Source organism: Quercus lobata, chromosome 12 (genome assembly GCF_001633185.2).
Source record: "Quercus lobata isolate SW786 chromosome 12, ValleyOak3.0 Primary Assembly, whole genome shotgun sequence".
NCBI lineage: Eukaryota > Viridiplantae > Streptophyta > Magnoliopsida > Fagales > Fagaceae > Quercus > Quercus lobata.
In genome coordinates, this window is record NC_044915.1 from 1,389,206 (window position 1) to 1,413,705 (window position 24,500).

At 33.1% G+C, this 24,500-nt stretch overlaps 1 protein-coding gene across 2 annotated transcripts; it reads left to right on the forward strand.

The window, feature by feature from the left end:
- The first annotated feature begins 4,392 nt into the window (after nt 1–4,392).
- Nucleotides 4,393–13,592, forward strand: LOC115971732 (lysine-specific demethylase JMJ706). Of its 2 annotated transcripts, none has more exons than XM_031091750.1 (11): nt 4,393–4,900; nt 6,297–6,642; nt 8,054–8,210; nt 8,290–8,509; nt 9,171–9,224; nt 9,313–9,392; nt 9,508–9,785; nt 9,905–10,285; nt 10,701–11,122; nt 11,272–11,553; nt 12,744–13,592. In XM_031091750.1, exons 1-11 carry the CDS (start codon nt 4,898–4,900, stop codon nt 13,116–13,118), a joined length of 2,598 nt encoding a protein of 865 aa, XP_030947610.1. In that variant the 5' UTR covers nt 4,393–4,897; the 3' UTR covers nt 13,119–13,592. The 2 variants fall into 2 exon arrangements, with proteins under 2 accessions (XP_030947610.1, XP_030947611.1); XM_031091751.1 differs by having other exon boundaries at nt 4,394–4,900; nt 11,275–11,553.
- The last annotated feature ends 10,908 nt before the right edge of the window (nt 13,593–24,500 follow it).

Consider the following 24,500-nt stretch of genomic DNA (forward strand, 5'->3'; position numbering starts at 1 on the left):
AGTGCCCCCCTTCTAAAGCGAGTATCCCATCCTTATAAAAGTACACGCAAAGTAAGGAAAAGGGTTATTGTCTTCTTGATTCTTTTTTTTTTTTTTTCAATAAATATTTTTTAATATTTTATTTATTATTATTTTTTTAATTTTTGGAAAATGATAATCATGTGATGCTCATTAAGGTTGGATTAATATGAATCTCATTTAATGCAAAAATCAGATATGATAACTGCAATGGCCCTCTCTTTTGCCTCAGAAATTAGCATTTGGCGAGATATCTTAGAGGGAGACTCATTGGTTGTGTTTAAAGCTCTGGTGGATGATGACTGTTCTTTGGCTCCATTTGGTTTGTTAGTCGAGGATGTGAATGTTTTGTCTCAACATTTTGATCAATTGCTTTCTCTTATACAAAGAGAGAAGGTAACTCTGTAGCTCATAGTTTGACTAATATATTATTGGCATTCCAGATTTTTTAGTGTAGATGGAAGAAGTTTCACCACAATTGCATTTTGCTTTACAAGTTGATTTTGTAGGCTTACATTAATAAAAATTTGATGCCTCTAAAAAAAAAGAAATAAAAATAATCTCACAGTCTATTTTAATATATTTTTTTTCTTTCTATGAAGCCGACCCCACAGTTTATAAAACTGAAAAAAAATTGACATAAAACTACAAAAAAGGCAAAAAACTGTCCAAAAAAAAAGTCAAAATAGTTTCTACCAATTAACACAACCCTTTCTCTTTTTAGCAAAGGAAAGGGTCAGTGGCTCATTTTTATTGCCACACGCAACATTTACTTCAAATATTAAAAAATAAAAAGGGATGTTTTGTCACTTCCTGCCACCAAAAAAAAAAAAAAACTGAAAAAGTAAACCCTTATTTTCATACCCTATTTTTCGAAATTTAACCATTAAAGATACTCAATTTTACAATTCAATTTGTTAATGATTATTTTCAAAAGAAACATTTAAAGTTTAAATTTCATCATCCACAACTATTAAATAAAAAATCCAATTTAGTCACAACTTGATTTATTAATATTGTTTACATAAAAAAATTATCTCAAAAGAAAAAAAATTATTTTCATAAAAAAAATTTGAAATATTAGTTGAATATGAAATTAAATATTTTACAATTTGTTAAAGTCAATTAATTGTGAGGGATCCACACCACACCCATTAGTTTTTTTTTGTCAGGCACAAATCACCATAGATAGCAAGTTGTGAATTGAATTTGTTTTCCTGAAAAAAAGAAAGAAGGGGAAGCTGGCTAAAGTGGAGCTGAGTTGTGAAGCGAAGCTTGGAGAACAGTTTGGAAGGTTGACTTAGCTTTAAAGAGCCAAGCCGCCAAAGAGTCCTATGTAAATGTAAATCCTCCTATTTACACGTATACTTTTCTTCAAGATTCAAAGCCCTTCCGTTTTCGCTTTCGCTGACTGTGGAAAACTAATCATTAGCCCAACTTCCGCGTAGCTAACTGCAAAAGCTAAAAAGTGCAACCAGCCAATAGGATTAGGAGTGAGAAACCCTAATCTAAATAGGCAACCGGTGACCGCCGGTGGTTTTATACTTTTTTTAATACTTTTTTTGTTGTTGAGAAATTACTTTTTTTAATACTTGTGTCTATTCTCTCTTTTCATGGACATTTATGACAAAATTGATGTACAGCAACTGGATGCTTTATTTTTTATTTATTTTTTTTTTTCAATCTTGCAGTTTGTCAGTTACTTGATTAAAAATATACTTCAACTTTATGAAAAAAAATCATGTGGCTAAATTTTAAGGGAAAAATTTAAGAAACAACATATCTAAAGTATTGTATCTAAAATTTGTCCTTTACCTATCTATCCTTTAAAGTTCACTGTCTCATACATACCAAGTAATTAAATTATTAGATTAATGAACATTTATCTATCTATTATCTAGAATTTACCTTCTCATCTATACTAAGTAATTACACTATTAGATTCTTAAAGGAATATGATCATGATGTTGTCGTGAATTGGATTAAGACCTATCAAGATCTTGACACTTAAGGTGCCTTTTATAAGCACAAGTGGCATTATTTTGTCTTAGTTTTATTTCAAATAATATAAAATATAAAATTTAAAAATTAGCAAATTTTTGCCTTTTTATTTTATATTTATGCAAAAAGCTAATGAAAATAATTTTTTCTAAAAAGTAATCTGAAAAATAAGTCACACTCAAATAAAGAAAATAAACCCAATTGACCTAAAATCACTAAATTCATCCAATGTACTAGACTCGGTTAGATGGTGACACATATCTAAAAATAAATATATATCATCATTTCATCGAGTCTAGTATTACTGAACACTGAACCTAATTTTACTCCCATGAATAAATGGAAAAACCATAATTTTGAGTAATATTGTTTAGGAAATAGCGTAGGGGGGAGGGGTGGTGGTGGTTCTCGTGAATGGGAAAGGCTGGTCATATGGGAGCGTGAAACCTGCTGTAACCGCCAGCTATTTCCGTTCTGGCACAACACGCCGCACCCACAGTAACATAGAAAAAGCTCCTGAAACCCCTCGGCAGCTTTATTCGCCTGACACGTGTACTTTCTTTGCAGAGTTCTCGCCACGTGTCGAGTTCATGTTCTCTCTCTATCTCGCACACGCATAAAATGGTGTAGTCTAGTAGTAGTTCACTCACATTACGAAACTGAATTCTTCGGTGCCTTCCTTCCTTGTCGCAAAGTCTACAATGCCCCTTGGTTTTTAGCGTAAAGTAACAAACTGACTAGGACAAAATTGTCTTTTCGTCTACCCAAGACTAACTAACTGGAAGGTAGGTGAAACAAATCCTGTACAGATCGGCAGTTTCAACGGGTAAAGTACAAGCGCATATAGATTTCGGATCAACTATGTTAGTCTCCTTTTGACCGTTCAAAGTCACTGATGGAAAAAAATCAACGGTCAGATCTTCTTGTTCTGTACAAGGTTACTCTCTGTTTACCACACGTGATACTTCCGTCTTTCCTGCCACTTTCCCCCTCTCTGACCACAATAGAAACCAAGAAGCTCCAGAACTCATCGGGAATACCGTCAAATTTAATGACGCTTATACCCTCAGTAAATCAATTAAAACCATTTATCTTTTGAGAAAATATTGAAAACAAGATAAGTTGCAAATAAATTGATCATTTTTATTAATTTTGTATTATTAACCCATGAGGACTTGTCAAAATTGGTCTTTTCATGTAAAATTCCTTAATTATAATTGATAGAATATTGTAAGTGATATGTAAAAAAATAATCAACAAAATTAAGATGGACAGTTTATTTTGGACAAATATTAAACCTCACAAATTACTAAAAATAAAAAATTTAACGGGTATAAATTAGTTTGCAACTAACCACTAGACACCGCACGAATTTGCTCAATTCCACATCGGGGAGAGACGCCTCCCACCCTTACCTTATAAGCCTTTGGTCTAAGGAAGGGTGTACTGTAGTGTGTGTGACTTTTTGTGGGAAGATTTTCGTCTCGGCCCTCAATTAAGTATTGTTCGCTGACACACACTGCAGTACATCATTCCTTAGGCCAAAGACTTATAAGGCAAGGGTGGAAGGCGTCTTTCCTCAATGTGGAATTGAGCAAATTCCTGCTGGTGGGACGTAGGTCGATCCTTGCCCTTCCCGAAACGAACAATACCTGATTGGGGGCCGTGACGAAAGTCCTCCCATAGTTACCTTTTGGATTATTATTATTATTTTTGGTATTGTTTGTGAGTTTATTACTTTTTTTTTAAGTTTTTGTTTTTAATAAATAATCTAACTTTTAGTTTTTAAAATTCTTAAATGGACACTAATCCTTCTATCTCAATTTCATTAATTGACCGAAAATAGTCACCTATTATGTAACTATTATAGTAGAAAAAGGATTGTCACGTTTTTGTGATTTTTTTTTTTTTTTTACAGAATGGGCACATACACATTACATGACCGTTTTATGTAAAAAATAATTAATAAAATTAGGACGGATTAAACTTCACTAATTTATGTTAAGAGTATTGTAATTCAATTAATTGATGGTTTTTAAAAATAAATATAAAATTTTATGTCAAAAAGATAAATACGAATATGACACCACATTAATTGGGTTGCAACTTACCAAAACCATGGGTTTATTTTTTGCATTTGGGCTAGAAAATATTTAATTATTACGGGGGTAATATGGTAAAGTAAAAAATTAAGAAGGACAGCTTCCAAAACCAGCGAAACGTTCGTGAGTAGATATAAAAACGCGTTTTGGACGGCATAGCGTTTGGTTGAACCACCTAACAACCACCACTTTTCTTCACACTTCTTTACCTTTTAATTTATTAATATCAATAATAATCCTTTTTTATTTAAATACTTTTAAAACATAAAAAAAATTTGTTTTTGCCACATTAAAGCGTTAATATTTTGGAGTATAAAGCTCTCAATTATCCTCTCCTACCTCTTTTTCGGTTTTCTCAACTCTCTCTCTCTGTTTTTCCCTCTTTCTCTCTCTCTCACCGGCTCCGGAAAACCTCGCTCCCTCGCCGGAAAACCGCTCATTCACCGGCGAGAAAAAGTCTCCGTCTAGCCGGAAAACCGCACGCCTCTCTCTCATTGACCTCTTCGGATTTCCTTTTCAGTTTCCCGCGAATCGAAGCCCAGAACGCTTCGGATCTCCGAGTTTGACTCGGTCCGGCCTCGCTCGTGGCGTTTCGTGAGAATGTGGCGGCCCTGGTTGGCGTGGAAGGCTTCGTGTTGATTTTTCAAAGGCAAGGATCGTGATCTAGGGTTTGTTTTCGGGATTTGGATTCGGTTTTGAGGCTGTTTTCGCGTTTCTGTTGTTGTTCGGTGAAGCTAACCGAGACGGAGAACTATAGAGAAGGATTTCGGAATGAGATGGTACGTGCTTCGTGTTTTTTTGTTTTTTTTTTTTCTCCTCTCTCATATAAAATTTTCATTTTCTGAATTTCTGGTTCAAACTTTTTGTGAATTCGTTTTCTTCTTTTTCATGGTTTAGATCTTGGACATTGTTTGTTCTGAAACGCTCTCATAATTTTCGTTTTATAATTATCATTTTACAATTTTTATTGGATTTGTCTTTGCTATGAATCAAGCCTATATGATGCATTTCTGAGAAGTTTTTTTTTTTTTTTTTTGGGAAAAATATGAGTTAAAAATTTCTCCCTCTAGATTTTCTTTCTATTTATACAATTTTAGTAATAAAGTGTAAATACTGAAATTTATTTCTATTTATGATTTTTTGGGAAGTAAACGGTTTCTAAATTGGTTTTACTATTTTTATTTTATTATTTAAAAAAAATTAGTTTTCAAATTTTTTTTTTCTAATTATGTTTTATTGGGGTGTCATTTTTATAGGATTAAAAATTAAAAAAATAAAGAAAGAAATTTGTTGGGGCTTCATATTTCATGTAATCACAAAGCTAAAAGAGACGTGTTGATGGTTTCAAACGAGACTGGTTGAATATTTGACTATGTATGGATAAGATTGATAGTTGCCGTTGAAAAATGTTTGGACTGGAAGGAGTCTTTATAGGGTCAATTTGCTAATTCCTAGAGGGATTGGTGTACTAATTTTTTGATTCTGGCTGCGCATTGATTAGTTCGTGTGAATCTTTGACTCTCTAATACCTCTAGTTTTTGATTGAATGCAAGTGTGAATATGATTAATACGTCCTGAATATTTTATTGATTCCATTTTGATCGCCATCAAAGACCCGTATATGAGTGTCTACTTCCTTCTGGTTCGTAGATTTTTGAATGAAAAAGCATATTTTGCAGCGGAAGTTTGATAATTTTTTGATGATGATATGAATTGATGGATTAGAGATTATATTTTAGTTTGGGGTCTTAGTTAGATTCATTACCTGGGGACTAATTTGATGAAAGCTTAGTGTATATTCTTGAAGCAGTTTCCACATTTTGGTTGATAAAGATAAATGTGGATACTCTTGTCACATTTTGTTTTGGGTGCAATCTATGAATGTTTTATTTGAATTCCACAACCTACCTATTTTTGCTCGAAGGAAAGATTTTCTACCCAGAATTCAATTTGAGTGTGCTGATCCACTGGCTATTAGCGACAGGGTTAGCCCTTGCTATGGTTGTAGTTTTTTGAACAACAATGACGGTATATTTCGTCTTCATCATGTAATTTAAGTGCAATTAGTGCATATTTGAATGCTAATAACATTTATGGGTTATTGGTTAATTAGGACCTGATCTTTGTTAGGTCATTCCTGATTTGAGTGCTTTACTTTATTTTTACTTTTGACAGGTAGAAGGAAGGGTTCGTTTGTCAAAAGAGGCACAAAATGGGTTAGAATTTCTGAAGCGTAAAAGGCTTCAGCGAATGAAATCAGAATCTGTCGCTGAGACTGTGAGCGTCATGAACACGATGACTAGGAGTGGTGGAGATGCTTTGAGAGCTTCCTCATCATGTGGTGTGAGGCTACATGGTAATGCAGATGTCTTTTCAAAGCGCAAGGTGGACAAATTTGATACAAGTGATCTAGAATGGACTGAGAAAATTCCAGAGTGTCCTGTATATACTCCTACAAAGGAGGAGTTTGAGGATCCTTTTGTATTTTTGCAGAAGATAGCTCCAGAAGCTTCAAAACATGGTAACTTTCCCTTTAATTATTTGTTCTGTATTGAATCAAGCTTGTTGTGCGGATTTTGTTTTAATGTTTTGAAATTACTATTGCCATAAATTGAGCTTTTTGAGTTTGATACACCACATGTGGTCATAGACTCATATGCAAACCGACAGATGCTCCATTTACAGTGGTGCTTTATGTTTTTGGAAGAGCTCTGTGTAATAAACAATGCTATATGTGGTCATGTTAACCCAAAATATATCATATTTAGGCCTTGAGATGTATTATTTTGATTCAGTAGTAATTTAAAGTAAATATTTTTTCTTTTTCATATATTATTTCATTGGTAAAGTAACCTATTCCAGAGTAAGTTTAAAGTTTTCTAGAATGAGTGTTGGTCTCCCACTTGTAATTTCCAAATTAATTAGGTTGTAGCATGCAGGATGTGGAGGTTAGCTGGTTTAGTTTTTATAGGGTCTTTTGGAGTTAAAACTCAACTTAGTATGTACTTAATTATTTGCCTATATTGAACTTTACTCTGCAGCTTAAGTATGTACATGGGCATCCACTCTGAAGGCCTTGAGCTTTCAGAGTATTGGTATGATTGGCTTTACTCATTTTTCAATGCTTGCTGATTGCCGGAAACTTATCACCTTGTTCACATTACCATGCAAGAGATTGGTTCTATCTTTGGATGGGAACCTTTTTGAAAATTGTTAGCGAATTCTATGTTGTTAGCACTTTCGGAAAAAGGAAGATCTGGACACAATAACTTTCTTAGTCTCCTTAATGTTATAAATAATACCACGCAGGGGAGCAGTGGCTGCTGAATATTTCAGGTTAAAAATTTTAATTCTCAGTTTCCCCTCATTTTTAAAATTTGAAGTTAAAAAGCTAACACCTGACTCACTGCACATTTTACCACTTGAGCAATACCCAGTGGCCAGATCTTCCTTTTTCCGAAAGTGCTATATTACACTCTGGATGTGGGTTAACTAGTGATTTTCTTTTTCAATATAAAATTTGGTTGTATTTTAAAATTGGGTATTCAAGCCCACTCTTTATTTTTAATTTGTTTACAAACATTCCTTTTTAATTTTCCTAATTGTGTTTGCATTTTGAAAGTGCCTTGTTTGTTACGATTACAAAATACTAGAATTCATTAGAATTAGCACTTAGGCAGGGATATCTGGGATAACAACAATTCTTGAATTAACTCTTAGATATAAAGTATAGATTATCATTCAAACATGTTTTGGCATTTGTTTTCCTGCCATCTCTGGTGTTTTCTGATGGAAATTATAGTTTTTTTTTTTTTTTAAACCTTTTCTTTTGGTTGCACTGGCTGCTTCTCATTAAGCTTTTAATGTTTTATTTTTCTCGTGAATGGAATTTTGACGCACTTCACCACCTTTTTTATATTGACTGAAATCAGGTATATGCAAGATTATTTCCCCATTGAGTGCTTCTGTTCCAGCTGGGGTTGTACTGATGAAGGAGAAATCTGGATTCAAGTTCACAACTAGAGTACAGCCTCTTCGTCTTGCTGAGTGGGACTCTGATGACAGGGTCACCTTTTTCATGAGTGGAAGGTGAGTTCCTTTACTATATTTGAGTATAATATTTTCACTGGCTTATTCTTCTTGTTTTGAGTAAGTGTAAACTTTTCAGAAATTATACTTTTCGTGATTACGAGAAAATGGCGAACAAGGTTTTTTCTCGTAGATATTGTAGTTCGGGATGTCTTCCTGCTGCATATATGGAAAAAGAATTTTGGCAAGAAATTGCTTGTGGAAAGACAGAAACTGTTGAATATGCATGTGATGTTGATGGTAGTGCCTTTTCGTCTTCTCCCATTGATCAGCTTGGAAATAGCAAGTGGAATTTGAAGGTTTTGATTCTCTAATAACTTTATTCTTTCTGTACTTGAAGATAGGTTTTTTTTGCTTAATTTTAGCAGGAGAGAAATTGTTGTAGAATAACTAGAACTGGCTAAGTTTGTGAATAGCTTATTATATCTCTCCTTTGTCATGTAAACTGATTTTCTGACTTGAATGATGATTAGGTGCTCATGTTTTTATCTCTAGCCTATGTACTTTTCAAAGCGATATATTTAGGAGCATTGACCTTTGTTTTATAGGAAATGTCAAAACCTCTCCAATTAAGACTATATGGCATAATAATCTGTTTGTCGATGTAGTCCACTCTGAAATTCCCATAGGATGAACAACTTCAAGGAAGAGCAAGAGAACATGTTTATGGCCTTAGTAACTGACTTGAAGAGCATAGCTTTTTAAACTTCTGTACGTTTTTAGCAACTTGATGTCTTTGATTGCTTTTAATCACTGGTTAGAGTTGTTTCATGCCAATTAAGGAGAAATTAATGTCAAGAATAGAACAGAGGAGTTTGTAGAAAACTGAAAAGAGAGAATTAATACTAATCAGTGTGGTCTTTTTTATTTAGTGGGTACTTTTTCCTCACTAAGATGACTGAAATACTTGCAAGACGACTTTGTAATGTCTTATATAGATATCTCTTCTGTGATTTTCAGAAACTATCACGGTTGCCCAAGTCTGTTTTGCGTCTTCTGGATAGAGGAATTCCGGTATGCAGATATCAATTTTCTACTTTCTTGAAAATTCTGCCTTATTCACATAATTTGTATTCATCCACGTAAATTGCATTTATTGCAGGGAGTAACTGATCCCATGCTTTACATTGGAATGCTGTTTAGTATGTTTGCTTGGCATGTGGAAGATCATTATTTGTACAGGTATGAGTTTCTTTATATATATAGTTTCAGTGGATCCAACATCTCTGCCCTGTATGCTAAGAAATATAATTATATTTATATTTCATTTATTTGCTTTGTCTTTGTGTTTTGGCAGTATAAATTATCATCACTGTGGGGCAGCAAAAACTTGGTATGGCATTCCCGGTCATGCGGCTTTAGACTTTGAAAAGGTGGTCAGGGAGCATGTCTATACTCATGATATTCTATCAACTGATGGGGAGGATGGAGCTTTTGATGTCCTTTTGGGGAAAACTACTCTGTTTCCGCCAAATATTTTGTTGGAACGTGGTGTCCCTGTTTACAAGGCTGTGCAGAAGCCCGGGGAGTTCGTAATTACTTTCCCAAGAGCATATCATGCTGGATTTAGTCACGGTTAGATTTTTTTGAATGTTTGGTTATTCCACAGATTAAAAGTAGCATAATAATAGATTCCCTCTCTTGATTATTTTGTCAGTATTTTGAAATGTACTTGTGTTGTTATGAAAATATAGGTTTCAATTGCGGTGAGGCTGTGAACTTTGCAATTGGTGATTGGTTTCCCTTGGGGGCTGTAGCTAGCCGACGCTATGCACTTCTTAACAGGGTGCCTCTGCTTCCTCACGAAGAACTTTTGTGCAAAGAAGCAATGATTGTCTCTATGAGTGTAGAAGTTGAAGATTTGGATTATTCATCTCATCGTTGGATTAAGATCTGTTTTGTAAATTTGATGCGTTTCCAGCACTGTGCCCGCTGGTCTCTAATGAAATCAAGGGCTTGCAATGGTCTTTCTTCATTTTCTCATGAAACCATTCTATGCAGCATTTGCAAACGTGATTGTTATGTAGCTTATATCAGCTGCAACTGTTACATGCACCCTGTCTGCCTTCGCCATGGTATGCTTTTCTTGATTCACTGCTTCATAGACCAACAGTTTTAAGTTGATATGTTTGTTTAGAGACTGGTTGTCTCATATTATATTTTGAATGGGTCTTCTAAATTTTTTAAAAGCATTTATGGGACAAATCCATCTTTGTGAATGGGGTCATGATAGAAACTTGTGATTGAGCTAGATGAAAATTTGGAAAACATGACATACTTTTGTTTAAGATTTATATAATTATTATGTTTCCTCTGAATTTCCCATTCATTATCATGGATATGCTTTATTATTATATTTATTATTTTATTTCCCTACAAAAGTTATATGCAAAACACTGTGAACTAATTCAATTTTTATTAGACATCCAGACAGACTTTAAAGAAAAAAAAATTTGTCTTTCTGATTGCTTTCCTGATTGCCTATCCCAGATATTGAGTCTCTTGACTTCTCGTGTGGGAGCAATCATACTTTATTTCTGAGGGAGGATATTTCAGAAATGGAAGCAGCCGCCAAGAAGTTTGAGCAGGATGGGGGAATATTAGAGGAGATTCATCGGCAAGCTAGAAGCGGTGATAACTTGTATTCATACCCCCTTTCGTATATGTTTCAGAAAGCTGAAAAAGATGGATATTCTCCATATTGTGAGATAGAGTTTGAGGCGAACCCTGAACTTTCTGTCACAACTCAGGATCACTCGCAAGATCTCGAGTGTGTTGCTGATAGCCAGCCCATGTTGAGTTTTGGAAAAGAAAGTATTAGATCTGAAACATCTGAAGTTTCCCTTTCTGGTGCTGTGTCAACTAATTCTTCTTCAGTAGACCCTTTTGAGAGCTCACCTGTGCCAAAAAATGTAAGAACTAGCTCTCTGATTGCCAAGTGTGGCTGACCTATGTGTTAGCTTAACAATTTGTGTGGTTTCTTCTGCGTGAGCAGTAAATTAACTTAAAATTGATTTTTGAAGCAATTAAAGTTCATTTTCGGTATTTTTATTTTCTTAAGCAGGTAAAGAGAAATGCTAACTTTAATTCTGGGAATCCTGGCTCTACAAATTTTTCTGAAGAAGCTACACGCTACACATATGAATCTACTCGATCCTCCCAGTCCTGTGATGAATGCTTGACACTGCCAAGAAATCTTCATAAATTTGGGGTAAAGCCTACTGTTGATCAAGACAGTGATGATTCTGATTCGGAGATATTTAGGGTTAAACGCCGTTCTTCACTCAAGGTGGAAAAAAGAGACGTGAATGATGCCATGCATGCAAAGCAATCTGATCACCAGGTCCGTTTTAGAAATGTCTTAATTTCTGTTGTATGCATTGGGTGTCATAATATTTATCATTAGGTACTGTAACATCACACTTTTACCTGCTCTATCGTTGCTGTGTATTTTTTTATTATATGTTATTCTGCTTTATTAACAATTAGTTGTTTTACTTTTCCAAGAGCATCAAGTAGCTTGACATTTTTTTAATTTTTTTAATGGTGGTGCCTTTTGAAATCTGAATCTTCTTGCCAAGGCTTATTGACATTGGTATTTGTTCCTGTTTCTCATAATGAGCTCTAGCTCTATTGCAATGGAATAAGCCTTTTTCTAATACATCTTATATAAATACCTTTTCTCTTTTACTCAAGTAACCCAATTGGAATACAATGTGAAAGCAAAATTGCATTAGTTTTGACAACTATGTCCAAGATTCAAAACCTATTTTATACATTTGTTACTTCTTTTGGATTTCTCATTCATAAACATGCTCCATTTCTTTCTTTAAAGGTAGGACTAGAGTTATTTGGATCTCTAAAACCCTTGTTGTTAATGCTGTCTCTCTCCAGTTTTTCCCAACTGCAGAGGCTCCAATTCCTCTCATTATGGTGTCATGATAACACAGCATTTTGTTGCTTTCAGTGACTATTTGCTGTGTATACTAAGATGCATAATAAATACATTTAGGTATGAAAATGTCCTGCATTGTGTATTGGGTGTCATTTGTATAAGGAAGTTATAGCAACAACCCGTGTTCCTTTTTTTCCCTCCCCAGTTAGGATAATTTGCTTTCTTTTTGGTTTCTACTTTCTAAACTTTGATTTCTAATTTAATGTGCATTGTTGCCTATAAGTAATGTTGCTGATCACGTGGACTCTTAATTAGCTTTCTGTAAGGCTCTGCCAAGGCCTGATTGCAAATGTTACTAGTTTCTTTTCTCCTGAAATCTATCTAAGGGCAGTGGCAATGTGTGTCAAATCACTTTTGCATACTTGATTTTGATTAATGCACAGAACAGTAGACTCAAGACTATTTCATCTGCTCATCGTGACTGTTTCTATTTCTTTTGGATCCTGTCACACCATTACAAGTCCATATTCTTGTATATTTTCTGTGATTTTTAATCACAGATGTCTATTTATGCTAGCTTTATATTTTGTTTTAATCATGCCAATTTGCTCACTGCTGTGGTATCTTAATTTAAATAGGGTCTTAAACGGCTGAAAAAAGTCCAACCTGATGGGAGGTGTGGGCAATTGATGCCGTCTGATTGCTGCAGAACTGATGAATCAAATTTAAAAATTTCCCCTCATAATTCTAAAGAAGCTCTGGACAGCGCTTTGAGGGACAGGTTTGCAAGAGGAAGTTCCGTGCCCATTTCCATCAAGTATAAGAAGATGGCCACTGAGGAAGCAATAAGTAGACAACAAGAACACAGAAGGGATAGATACCAACTTGATTTGGGAAAGAGCATGAGGGAACCACCCCCTATAGAGATTGGGCCAAAGCGTCTTAAAGTCAGAGGCCCATCGTCATATCTAGGGACAGAGCAGGTTGGATTGAAGTTTAGATCACTAGAGTGACAAGAATTCCAGTTGGCCTGCCTTAGGAGCATCATCTTGAGCCTGACTTTGCTAACTTCATTTTCTCTAATGGGGTTCTAACAACACGGATAATCTGAAGATTGATTACGGGGGCGCAGCAGTAAAAAATTAACCAAGATTAGGATTAAAATTTATATTCTTTGTGCAAGCCTCAAATTGAGGCTTGCACTGGTGGTGATTCTTGGGGTTCTCGGGCCGGGGTGTTTTTCCGTCTTTGGCAGGGGAACCTTCCTGCATGGTAAAATTTAGAGATCTGACAGTGAATGATGTAAATTTGTTTTTATCACTCAATTAATTGTTTTTAGGAATGTGGGTATTCCTATTGGTCTCTCATGTAAGGTCAGCTCTGCTGCTTCCCATTTTAGGTTCTTTATTCTTTTTGTAGCAATGGTCCTTGTACCTTGGACTACTTGAATAAAAATCAGTGAAATGCCTTTTTTCTTTTTCCTTCTCTCTTAATGATTTCATTTCTTCGCTTTGTGGTCCATGGTTCTGAATTTAATGTTTCTTTCCTTGTGGAAGTTTACTACATCGTACTGCTAATTATGTTGACCAAGTTAGCTTTTGGACAATGTATGCAGAATGGCACAAGAACTGCAACATTGGCTATGACACGGATGTGACCCCAAAGTTGATTGAATTTGGCATCATGGTTGTTTTAATCTTGAATCATATGGAGAGTTGTTTATTTATTTATGTGTGTATTGTGTATTAGACCATTAGGAACCACCTATCAAAAAAAAAAATTAGACTATTAGGGACCTTAAAATCAATAAAATGCTATAATTTTTATTTGGTAAGTAGACATATATAATAAAAATAAGAGCATTTATGGGAGGGAATTGGTTGTGAAAACTTTGTACCATTATTACTATTGCTTTTCTTTAACCATGTTCACACAAAACCTACGTATTCAACTTTCTTCCACCTCATTAGACACCATCAACACTTAGTAGTTTGCAGTTACCTGCCTGCATATTGTCGAGAATTTAACAAAGTAGTATAAGAGTGTGTGTGTGGATGTTTTGGTTGAAATTTTAATTCATCATGTTGTTAGGTTTTCTTATTCTTCTTTGCAAATTCTATTGCAAAAGCATAATGGTCCATCGTGGAGGCAAATCTCATAATTGCCTTATAGATAGGCTAGCAAAGACAACTGCTAAATTCAAGGCTGCTAATAATTTTGCGGGTTATCTTTATTCATTATCTTTCCAATGAACAATGTATCTTTACTCACAATCACTCTAACGATTTTTACTTAAGATCATTCCAACGAATAATGTATCTTTACTCACAATCATTCTTACGAACAATGTATGCAAGAACACTTTCTCTTCTTTTTTTTTTTCTGCCTTACTTTTTTTTTTAAAAATAATTTTTTTCCTTATATGATATAAGGATGAAGGTAGGATGATATGTACAACAATTTTATTTTATTTTATTTTGATAATTTGATGGTTATGATAACAGGAAGGGAATTTGAATCTTGGTTCTTCTCATAAAAATGAGTAGGCAATGCCACAAAATTACAAAATAATTCTTGACATGTTGACATTTAAGACATATCAAATACATATGTAACTTAGAAATAAGGGGAAAAAATGTTTGCATGTTTATGGTTACATCTTTTTGCAATATTTATAGCTAATTGTGTGTGTGGCTGTGTGCACCCACTTCCCCCCTAAACCATTTGCATCTTGTATTGGTCATGAAACTTTCCGTGTCAAAGCTGCCCGCGGGCCTAGGGATTTTAGGCGATTTCCTAAGGTGCCCATTAGAAAAGGTAAATTGTGGGTCTATAATTGGTTCCATTGAAGCAAAAAAAAAAACATAAGTGCGTTGTGCACTTTTTTCTTCCCCGAAGAAGGCTCATAAAATTTTGAACTTATAGAAATCAAACCTAATTAAAATCTCAAGTTATTTCACAAAAAATTAAAAAGAAAAAGAAAAAGAAAAAGAAGTGTTGGATCATTATTGACAATTAAATTCCCCTTACGGCTTGAGACTTCAGTTTTTGTAAACTAGTCTTCCATATGATAGATTGTAAATATTAGTCACCAAACTTCCCACATGGTCACATGGGCAACATCATTATATGCTCGACATTTGTTTCTTGATTTATATCCTTGAGTGGTCTTATCAGATCTATCTCCATATCTAAATAAGAAAGAACCAACACTAAAAGGGCATAACCAATAAAAGGTTCTCGCCCTATGTCTTGATATGTTCTTTAACAATGCCCCTAGGTGAAACGAGTCACCCTTCCTTTTCTTTCTTCAATTGTTCTGATCCAAACAAATGGGTTGGTTTGTTTCATCCTTCTATCTACACAGTTCTCTACTCAACAATCTCTCTCTCTCTCAACATCAAAATCAAAATTAGAAATTATATTTCAACTTTTCCTCAATATATATCACCTTACCCAATAAAGTAAAATTAATTTCTTAAGAAAATAATAAAGTTAATTTGTTTTTGTTAAATTTTATACATGAACCATGATATTTGATTCTCTATATAAAATTAATCTTATATTAGTTAGTATTCATTCATTGATTATGTGTTAAATCCATCTTTCTTAGGCAACTTGAGACTATTATATGAATATATTATTAAGTAAACAGTAAACTTGCAAATTGCAATAGTTCTTTTGATAAATTAATTTCTATTATTCTACACTTTAATATTTAATTAGTCTCGTTATATTATAATTTAATATTGTATGTTGTGTATCTTTTATTTATAAGTTATTTTTAATTGCAAATGTCTAATTAAAAAAAAAAAGAATTGTGATTCATTTACTCCTTTTCTATTTATGAGATGAATCCTTGAAGGAAAAATTTTTGGTTCCAAACTGGTTTGACTCTATCTTACTTTAATTCATAATGTGACGATTAAAGAGATTATCTATGTAGAATTTTAATCACATGACTTGTTTAAATAATACAAATCAACAATTTATAAATCGCCTAGTAATGGGTTAGAAGAGATAGCACTAAATTAGTTTAGAGCCAAACTTTGGCAATTTTAAATTTGATTATTCATCATGAAAATAAAATTAAAAGACCCTCATATTGATAGTTTCCAGTCAGTTTTGGGATTCACACATATACAAACTTGGGGAACTGAAAAGAATTATTTATACACCACCATATATATGTCCACCAATAAGAAAGAAAATAAATATTTTTAATTGGTTACGCGTGTTAAGAGATTGGGTAATTCCCTTCCCATGTTATAGTTAGTGGGAATTCTTTTTGTAATGCAAGAGAAAGGATTTCCATCTCTACTATCCTAGCTTATGCTTTGAAGCCTACTGATGGAAAAGGCGCTCCTTCCTCTTCCTTGATTTCTATATTTTTCTATTAAGTTTGTTCTTATTATTACGAAAAAAAAAAAAAAAATCTCATTATGCCACAAATTCGCACAAGATTGTATTTTCTACATTCCTTCCATCACTGAAAATTTTGAGTTATATATGGTTAACAGAACTTTCTTCTTTTTTCATAATTGCTTTAAGCCTTTAACCAAAATCATGCTCCCCCATATGAAACCTACACATTCATCTTTCTTGCACTCCATTAGAAACCATCACATCTTACCTATTTTAGTATTTACTACTTAGCTGTATATGGTCAAATCTAAGTTACTTAAAAGGTACAAATTGTGTGGGGTATGCTCGTTGGAATTTTAATGCATCATGTGGGTAGATTTTATTTCTTTACTACTCATTTTTCCAAAGTCCTAGTGGAAAAGCTAAAAAGTATATTATTCCTATCATTGAGTCAAATCCCATTTTATTATGAGAGGTCCGCTTCATGAAACGGGCATAAGAGATATTTTTTTTAAAATAAATATTACTTTAAAATTGAATACATCTATTGAAAAAGAAAAAGAAAATCAAGAATCCAACAACAATGTGAGCTAATTTTAACTCCAATCATTTTAGTGAATAAAGTTCTCACGTTTACAATTTAATACTTTAGACAATATTTGTAGTAAATTGTATGTGTATGTGTGTGTCCACCTTAACTCTTGCTGTTATCCAATTATTTTTCCAGTTTTCACCACTTGGGCTCCTAACCATTAACAAACTGCTCTTCGTTTCAATTGGTTTGCAATTATGTCTAAGCTTTTGGCTTTTGGCTTTTTGCTGAGTTCAAAAATATATTATTTTTTTGTTGAAAATATTATTTTCATACCTACATTTTAGTAACAGTTAATTTGATTTTTTTTTTTTTTTTAACTTACAGTCAATTTATTCCTTATTGTCAACTCACTAACAAAAATTGACTGCAAGTTGCCAATGACACCAAGACATAGGGATTGAAGTGATATTTTCGCCTCAATTTTACTTAGTGTTTTCTTGTAAAACCACTATCTAATTTAAAATTATAGCCATATGTATTATGTACGCTCTGAATGAGGTTGCAACTTGGGCTGGATAGGTCAGGTTGGTTTCAATCCTAGGCCCAAAGTTGAATAGGCAAGAAAAGCCAACCTCGCTTGATGGGTTTGAACTTTGAGGTATACCTTCTCAAAAAAAAAAAAAAAAAAAATCATAATTTTTTTAGGATTAATATTTTGAAAATTCTGACATTTAGATGACATATTTTCATTACTTGTACTACGGCATGTCAAACTGTGTTAACCAAATGTAATTACTATCTAATCCATAAACTTATGTTTTGTGTATGACTGTAAAGTTATAAAAACTTAAAATTTAAATATTTTATGATGAGATTGTTATTATTTTCAATCATCTTGATATTTTTATATTTTGCAAGGGTTTGGTTAACCATCCACTTGGAAAAGTTTTTATGGGAAATTGAAAAAGCTACCAAAATAGTTAGGCCATGTTTGGATGCATATTTTTCATCACTCAATTTCCGTCACTCATCACTCATCACTTTAAAATACTACACCCGTTTGGCACCATCACTTAGTTACCATCACTCAATATTTTTCACACTATTTGTGGGCTCCATACCTGTCACTCGGTGCAGTTTTTTTTTAGTATCCAGAAACTCGAACGAAAAAGGAAAAAAGAAAAAAGAAAAAAAGAAACGTAGATCACTCGAACCCAGTGAAAGAAGAAAGAAAAAAAGAAAAAAAAAAACCCAGATCACCGAACCCAATGAAAGATGAAGAAGAAGAAGAAGAAGAAAAAAAGAACCCAGAAACCTGAACCTAGTGAAAGAAGAAGGAAAAAAAAAAAAGGAAGAACACCCGAGACCGAACCCAGGAGAAGAAAGGAAAAAAAAAAAAAAAGCAAGAACACCCGAGACCAAACCCAGGAGAAGAAAGGAAAAAAAGAAAAAGAAAAAAAAGGAAGACACCTGAGACCAAACCCAGGAGAAGAAAGGAAAAAAAAGAAAAAGAAAAAAAGAAGACACCTGAGACCGAACCCAAGAGAAGAAAGAAAAAAAAAAGTAGATTGGTCAAAAGGTGCGGCTGAGTTATGACTAGTGGGTCTTCCATGTGTGTTTAATTACAAAAATGCCATTGAGTTATGAGTTATAGAAACTGAAAACAGCTAAAATGTGTTTTCAGTTTCCATAACTCATCACTAAAAAATTAGAAAATTGAGTGATGGAAATAGAGTTATGAAAACAGAGTGATGGTGGTGCCAAATGGACTTCTCGCTATGGGTCTCACAATTTTTGAGTTATGAGTTATGGAAATAGACCATTCAAACACCCCCTTAATTACTTTTTCATTTTTCCATAAAAAATTTCCTAAAATGGTTTACTAATATATGCCCCAAGGGCATACATTAGTAAATCCCATTTTGCAATTATGAAAAGTATAAGAAGATAATGCTATCTAATAATTAATTTTTCAAAATGAAAAGATATAAAGTGCTTTAATATTATATAAAATTACACTAGATGTTACTTGAAAATTGACCCAATACACATACTAACATGGCATGGTTTTTTATAGTATGTTTTGTTGACTGCTTCCACTTTAAATGAGTGTATGTTTTGAATTGAACTGTTTTTTAAAAGTGTACAGTTTTATTAGGCAATTACCCCTTTTGTTTTTGTTTTTATTTATTTACTGTTTTTTGAAAAAGAGTGTTGGACTCAATGAAAGGGGAAAGAGAAGATTTAAACCAGCAACCTTCAATTTCTAATGTGTAATTTTCAGTTTATTGTGCTATCCCTCGAGGGTAATAAAACAGAATTTTTAGATGTATGATTGAACATTAAGAAAATAAATCAAGAAAAATAGATTGATTTCAGTTTTACTATCCAAAAAAGAAAAAGGGACGGATTTTTTTCCGAGTTTAATCGTTAGTGTTTAGAATGTCACAACGCATGGGTTTTATACTAGAAAAAAAGTTCAGGTATAGGTTTAGTTAAGTTGGGATATATTTGGACCAAAAAAACCAAACTAAAAATGATTTGCTTTAATTCAATCGCAGCTGTGAATTAGGGAATCCAAGCAGCCCAAGTTGCTGCTCAGTCATTTGATTAGTAATGAGAAATCAAATCCTGTGGGGGCAAAGTGCTCCAATTAGGTGGGAACCTACATCCCTCTGTACCTTGACCTGGCTGCTTGACAAAGGCACTAATTTCCAATTTGATTGATTGTTTCTAAAGGATTGTGGGACCAGTTCTTCACAATAATCATTTCCACCTTTACTTGAAGAGAATAAATGTGTGGAATGGTGGAAAGTGAAGCAAGAAAACGTAGAATGAGAAAGGAACAAAGCAAAAATTATGTTAATGGGTTCTTGTCAAAATCTTGCATATATCTTTCAGTCACTAGTTTCTATAGATTTGTAGGGCACTTCTCCAAGCTTCCCTTTGCTATAAGTCGTTGGCAAAGATTCAAAATGTTTCATCTTTTTGTTATTTTGTATTTGAGGCTAAAGAACAGGATCAATTGCTACTTTAAGTCTTGTTATGTAAGCTTGATTACCAAAAAAAAAATCTACTTTTATTTATTTATTTATATTGTGGTCAAGTTTCTTCGGTATATTTTGTTTCATATAAGGAAAAGGCCATCTGGCATAATTTCTCCTTTAAGGTACACACATTAGGGAATATTATTGACGTCTCCCACTAATTATACTTTAGATTTTATCCAATAAGGTGGTCCACAAAAATTGCTAACTAGCCTCAACTTACTTGAAACTTCAAACACATCATTCTAAGAAATAACTACAGTAAATTGCCTAAATGTATTTAGTAGGATAAATGTACCTGGTTGAATTACACAAAAATTCAGAGTGATTTATTTTTTGAAGAAAAATGTTCAAAAATTTGTTCAGCCTAATAGTAGAATAGAAAAATGTGCAAGTTGATGGGATATAAAAAAAAATAGAGAAACTGATTTGGAGGAAAATTCTAATATTTTTAACCCCAGTAAACCATCCATCTAAAGGGAAAAAAGGGAAAGATTTAGTCACAACAATATTAAGTCAATGAAGACCATTTGAGTGCAAGAGAAGTAATCTTACAAAATTAATGGATTACCAAAAAAAATTAAACTTTAGATTCTGTCTTACATTAATAAGAAAAGTAAATCATAGTCTTAATTTGAGTGCAAGAGAAGTAATCTTAATTATGTAATTCTACAACTGTATACTTTTAACGTGATGGTCATTCTATAAGTACAAAATAATTGTGGGGTATGGGGGAGGGGGGCAAGGGCTGAAGTTTAAGTTTGCAGGAGGAAATCTTAGTAGTAAAGATGTAAACGTTAAGAGCTTTCTACTATGGATGTATGCCTTTAATTCAGAAACACATTAATCTCTCTCTCTCTCTTCTTTATTGCATTCTAAAATCTCAAATTGTGTGAAGCACTATAGTCAATTTAGACCCTCAATTTTAAATTACAGCTTAATTGCTTTTACTCTAACTTAATTAAGTGCAGAATAAGAGTAAATGATACGCAATAAAATCAGAACACTACTTTACGGCATAAGCAAGTACAATAAACAATAAATGTAAAGCTTAAAGGGTAGAGAAGAGAGATGCAAACACAAAATAACATGGCGATGTGTTGTCGAAGAGGAAACCGAAGTACTCGGCGAAAAACCTCTCCGTAGCCCTCCAAACCGAAATCAATCCGCTAGTGAATAAAGTTGGAGTACATGAATAATGAAGACCCTCAAAGCCTAATCTACCGAATGTACTTGAACCCTCTAACTTCCTGCTACCAACGGGTTTCACAGAGCTATGTCTTCACTAGTTGTCCGGATCCCGTAATTAGCTCCAAATTGCATCATCTACTCAATGGCTTTTTCTAATGCTTCCCATATGCACCAAAACTTCTCTCAACACCCAGATTGGGTGAGGTAAGTGTTTGAGTTAAGAACCTCTTAAGGATATGTAGATGGAGAGGTAGGAGTAAAGGAAACTTTAGAGAAAATGGTGTAGATGATTGTGGGTATACAATCTCTAACTCTCAAGTATTTGGTTAGGGTTTTCTCTCTCAAAAGTTTATTGGAAAAACTCCTTGTTCTTACAATTTTCGTGGGTAATGAGGGCTTAATTATATAGTATTGGTAAAGGTATGTGAAAATGCACACTCAAAATCATCCAAGCAGAAAGTTTCGCGGGTCACTCATGACTTGGCCTGAGTCGCGAAATCTAGCCTGGCAAAGACTGTTCAAATTCCAGCATATGCTTCTCACGTGGCATTCTAGTCGTGAATTCTTCATTTTCACAGAATCTTCACCAATCTCTCACACACAACTTTTACATTAAATCCCACAAAAATATAGGGAAATGATTAAATAGAAATACAATTAAATTTGACACGAAATTAAAGCCAATATAAAAACATAGTTGTAAATCACAACTTTACACATTCTTTATAATTTCTTATATATTTTGTCATTATATTATAACTATGTCTAGTTTTTTCTAACCTATAATATCATTCTAAACTTATATCTTATTTTATTTTATATTTATATAAAATAATATATCTTTCATACCGTTTAATTTATATCGAGGCAATGGTGAAGCCAAGAATTTATATTTGGGGGGTTAAACATAAAATTAGACAATTAATTTTTTTCACGGTGCATATATTAATTATATCTATACTAATAATAATGTACATACAATTTAATAATCAGAATCCGGAGGTATATTATTTTTGAATTACTGTATCCTAAACTTGTCCATGAACCTAGATTTTTCAAATTAAATTATCATCCATTAAATATAATGACTAAAATTTTTAAAAAATACTAATAATTTAAAGATTTCTTAATAAAAGATAAACAATCATTCAAATCTCAATAAAAAAAAAAAAAAAACTAATAACTACAACCAAATACATGTTATATTATTTTATATATAAATTAAATGATAAAAATAATATATTTTAAATCATATACATTTGTAATGTTATGATATATTATTTATTTTAATATTTGAAAAACAATTAAACATATGAGGAGAGATTTATCCAAAAAATAAAAAAAATGAGAAAAGTCAAATCAAACAAAATGAAAATAAAATATAATTACATGATAAAGTGGGATTAGCCTACACAGCTACACACTTGCTTTTGTAGTAAGAATTTTAACCACACACGTGGTTATCTAGTGGAGGAGGATAATTGCTTGAGAAGTGCTATGTCCAAAATATTTTTACAATAATTTCACAACGAATCCTAAGTGATAAATCGTTATTGGTTCTAATTTTAATCCACAACTTAAATAACTTTTTTACCCATGCGTAACAGCCAATAGCAACCTGTCACTTCAGAATTGTTGTAAAAATATTGTGAATATAACAATTAAAAAAAGAAAATAACTCCACTATATATATACTAATTTTTTTCCAAACATTGGGGGGGGGGGGGGGGGGGAGGGGGAAGGCCCCTTTCGTCCCAACGTGGCTCCGCCACTATATCAGGGAAGAATGGTTGTGTTTTACCATATATGTTGCAAACTTGATTTTGTACTTACAAACCAAAAAATTTTAAGGGCAAATTACAAATTATTCATCTGTGGTTTGGCTGAAATTTAAGTTGTCTACCCGTGGTTTGAAATTTGATACTTTACCCACATAAGGTTAACTCAGTTAAGGTTTTGTAACCCACCTCCGTTAAAAACAGGATTAAATATGTACTTTTACTAAACTTTTATGTCTCTCCTCCAAAAACACAAAAAACATAAAATAAAATATTAAAAAAAAAAAGAAAGATAAAAAAGATGTTAGTAAAGATAAAAGAAGAAGCTTCAAACAAATGAGGTAAAAGCTGTCTTTTCTGGAGTTAGAAAGGTAGTCAATCACGGCATGGGCAATTTGGAATGCCAGGTACAAATTTTGCTTTGCTTTTTTGGTTTCCCCAGTGGTAGTGTACCTGGGTGTTTTTTTTTCTTTGACTCATGCTTTTTGTGCTAAGTATTCTCCTGTATACGAATTTCTTTGTTGATTTATAATGCAAGTTTGAAATGTTAAGACATTGAATAAAACTTTTTACCAACCACCTTTTGATCTTATTTTCTCTTGAATCTTTATGCTTTTTGTGTTTTTGAGGAGGGTGATATAAAAGTAGAGCAAAATTATATATTTAGTTATGTTTTTAACAAAGTTGGGTTACAGAACCTTAACTGAGTTAATCTCAGATGGGTAAAGTATCAAATTTCAAAAAACAAATAGGCAACTTAAATTTTGACCAAACCATATGTGAGTAATTTGTAATTTGCCTAAAATTTAAATTTCAAAGTAGGATTTCTTTCTACGCACAATAATTTTTAGCTTTTGTATCATTCTCTAGTCATCGGTGTATGCCTGATTGTGCACTGTTTTCTTGGTCTGTTTCTCACGGCCAAACTGTGTAATGCCATGTGTTTATAGTTCTTTACTTCAATAAAATTTATATCTCTTATCTCAAAAAAGAAAAGAAAAGTGATGCACATAAACTCGCAGGCTGACGTCAGTCCAAAGCAGATTGCACATTATGGCCTTGAATGTAATAGTTGCAACCTCTCAGAAGCTCAGACCAAAAAAAATGAAGAATAAGTACATAAACCTCTCAACCATTACGTGTGTAAGCTTGCAACCTCGCATCCTCAGACCAAAAGAATTTTTTAATAAGTACATAATTAAAACGTTATAAACTATACACCGGTATAAGGGTATAAATTAATATGGAGAGACAATATGTCGAACAAGTGGCAATAACAATAATTTTCATAAATGAGAATGCAGTGTCCATAAAGCATTGTGCTGGACAATTTGTACAGAAGGGTTGGAGCAGTGGTAATTAAAATTTAATTTGTTGCACTTTCCGTCAAGCTAGCCTAGCCTGTTGGTTCAATATGTAGCCTTTGAAGTCTTATTTCATAGTTAAATCTCCCACCAGAAAAGTTTGTATAATTAATAA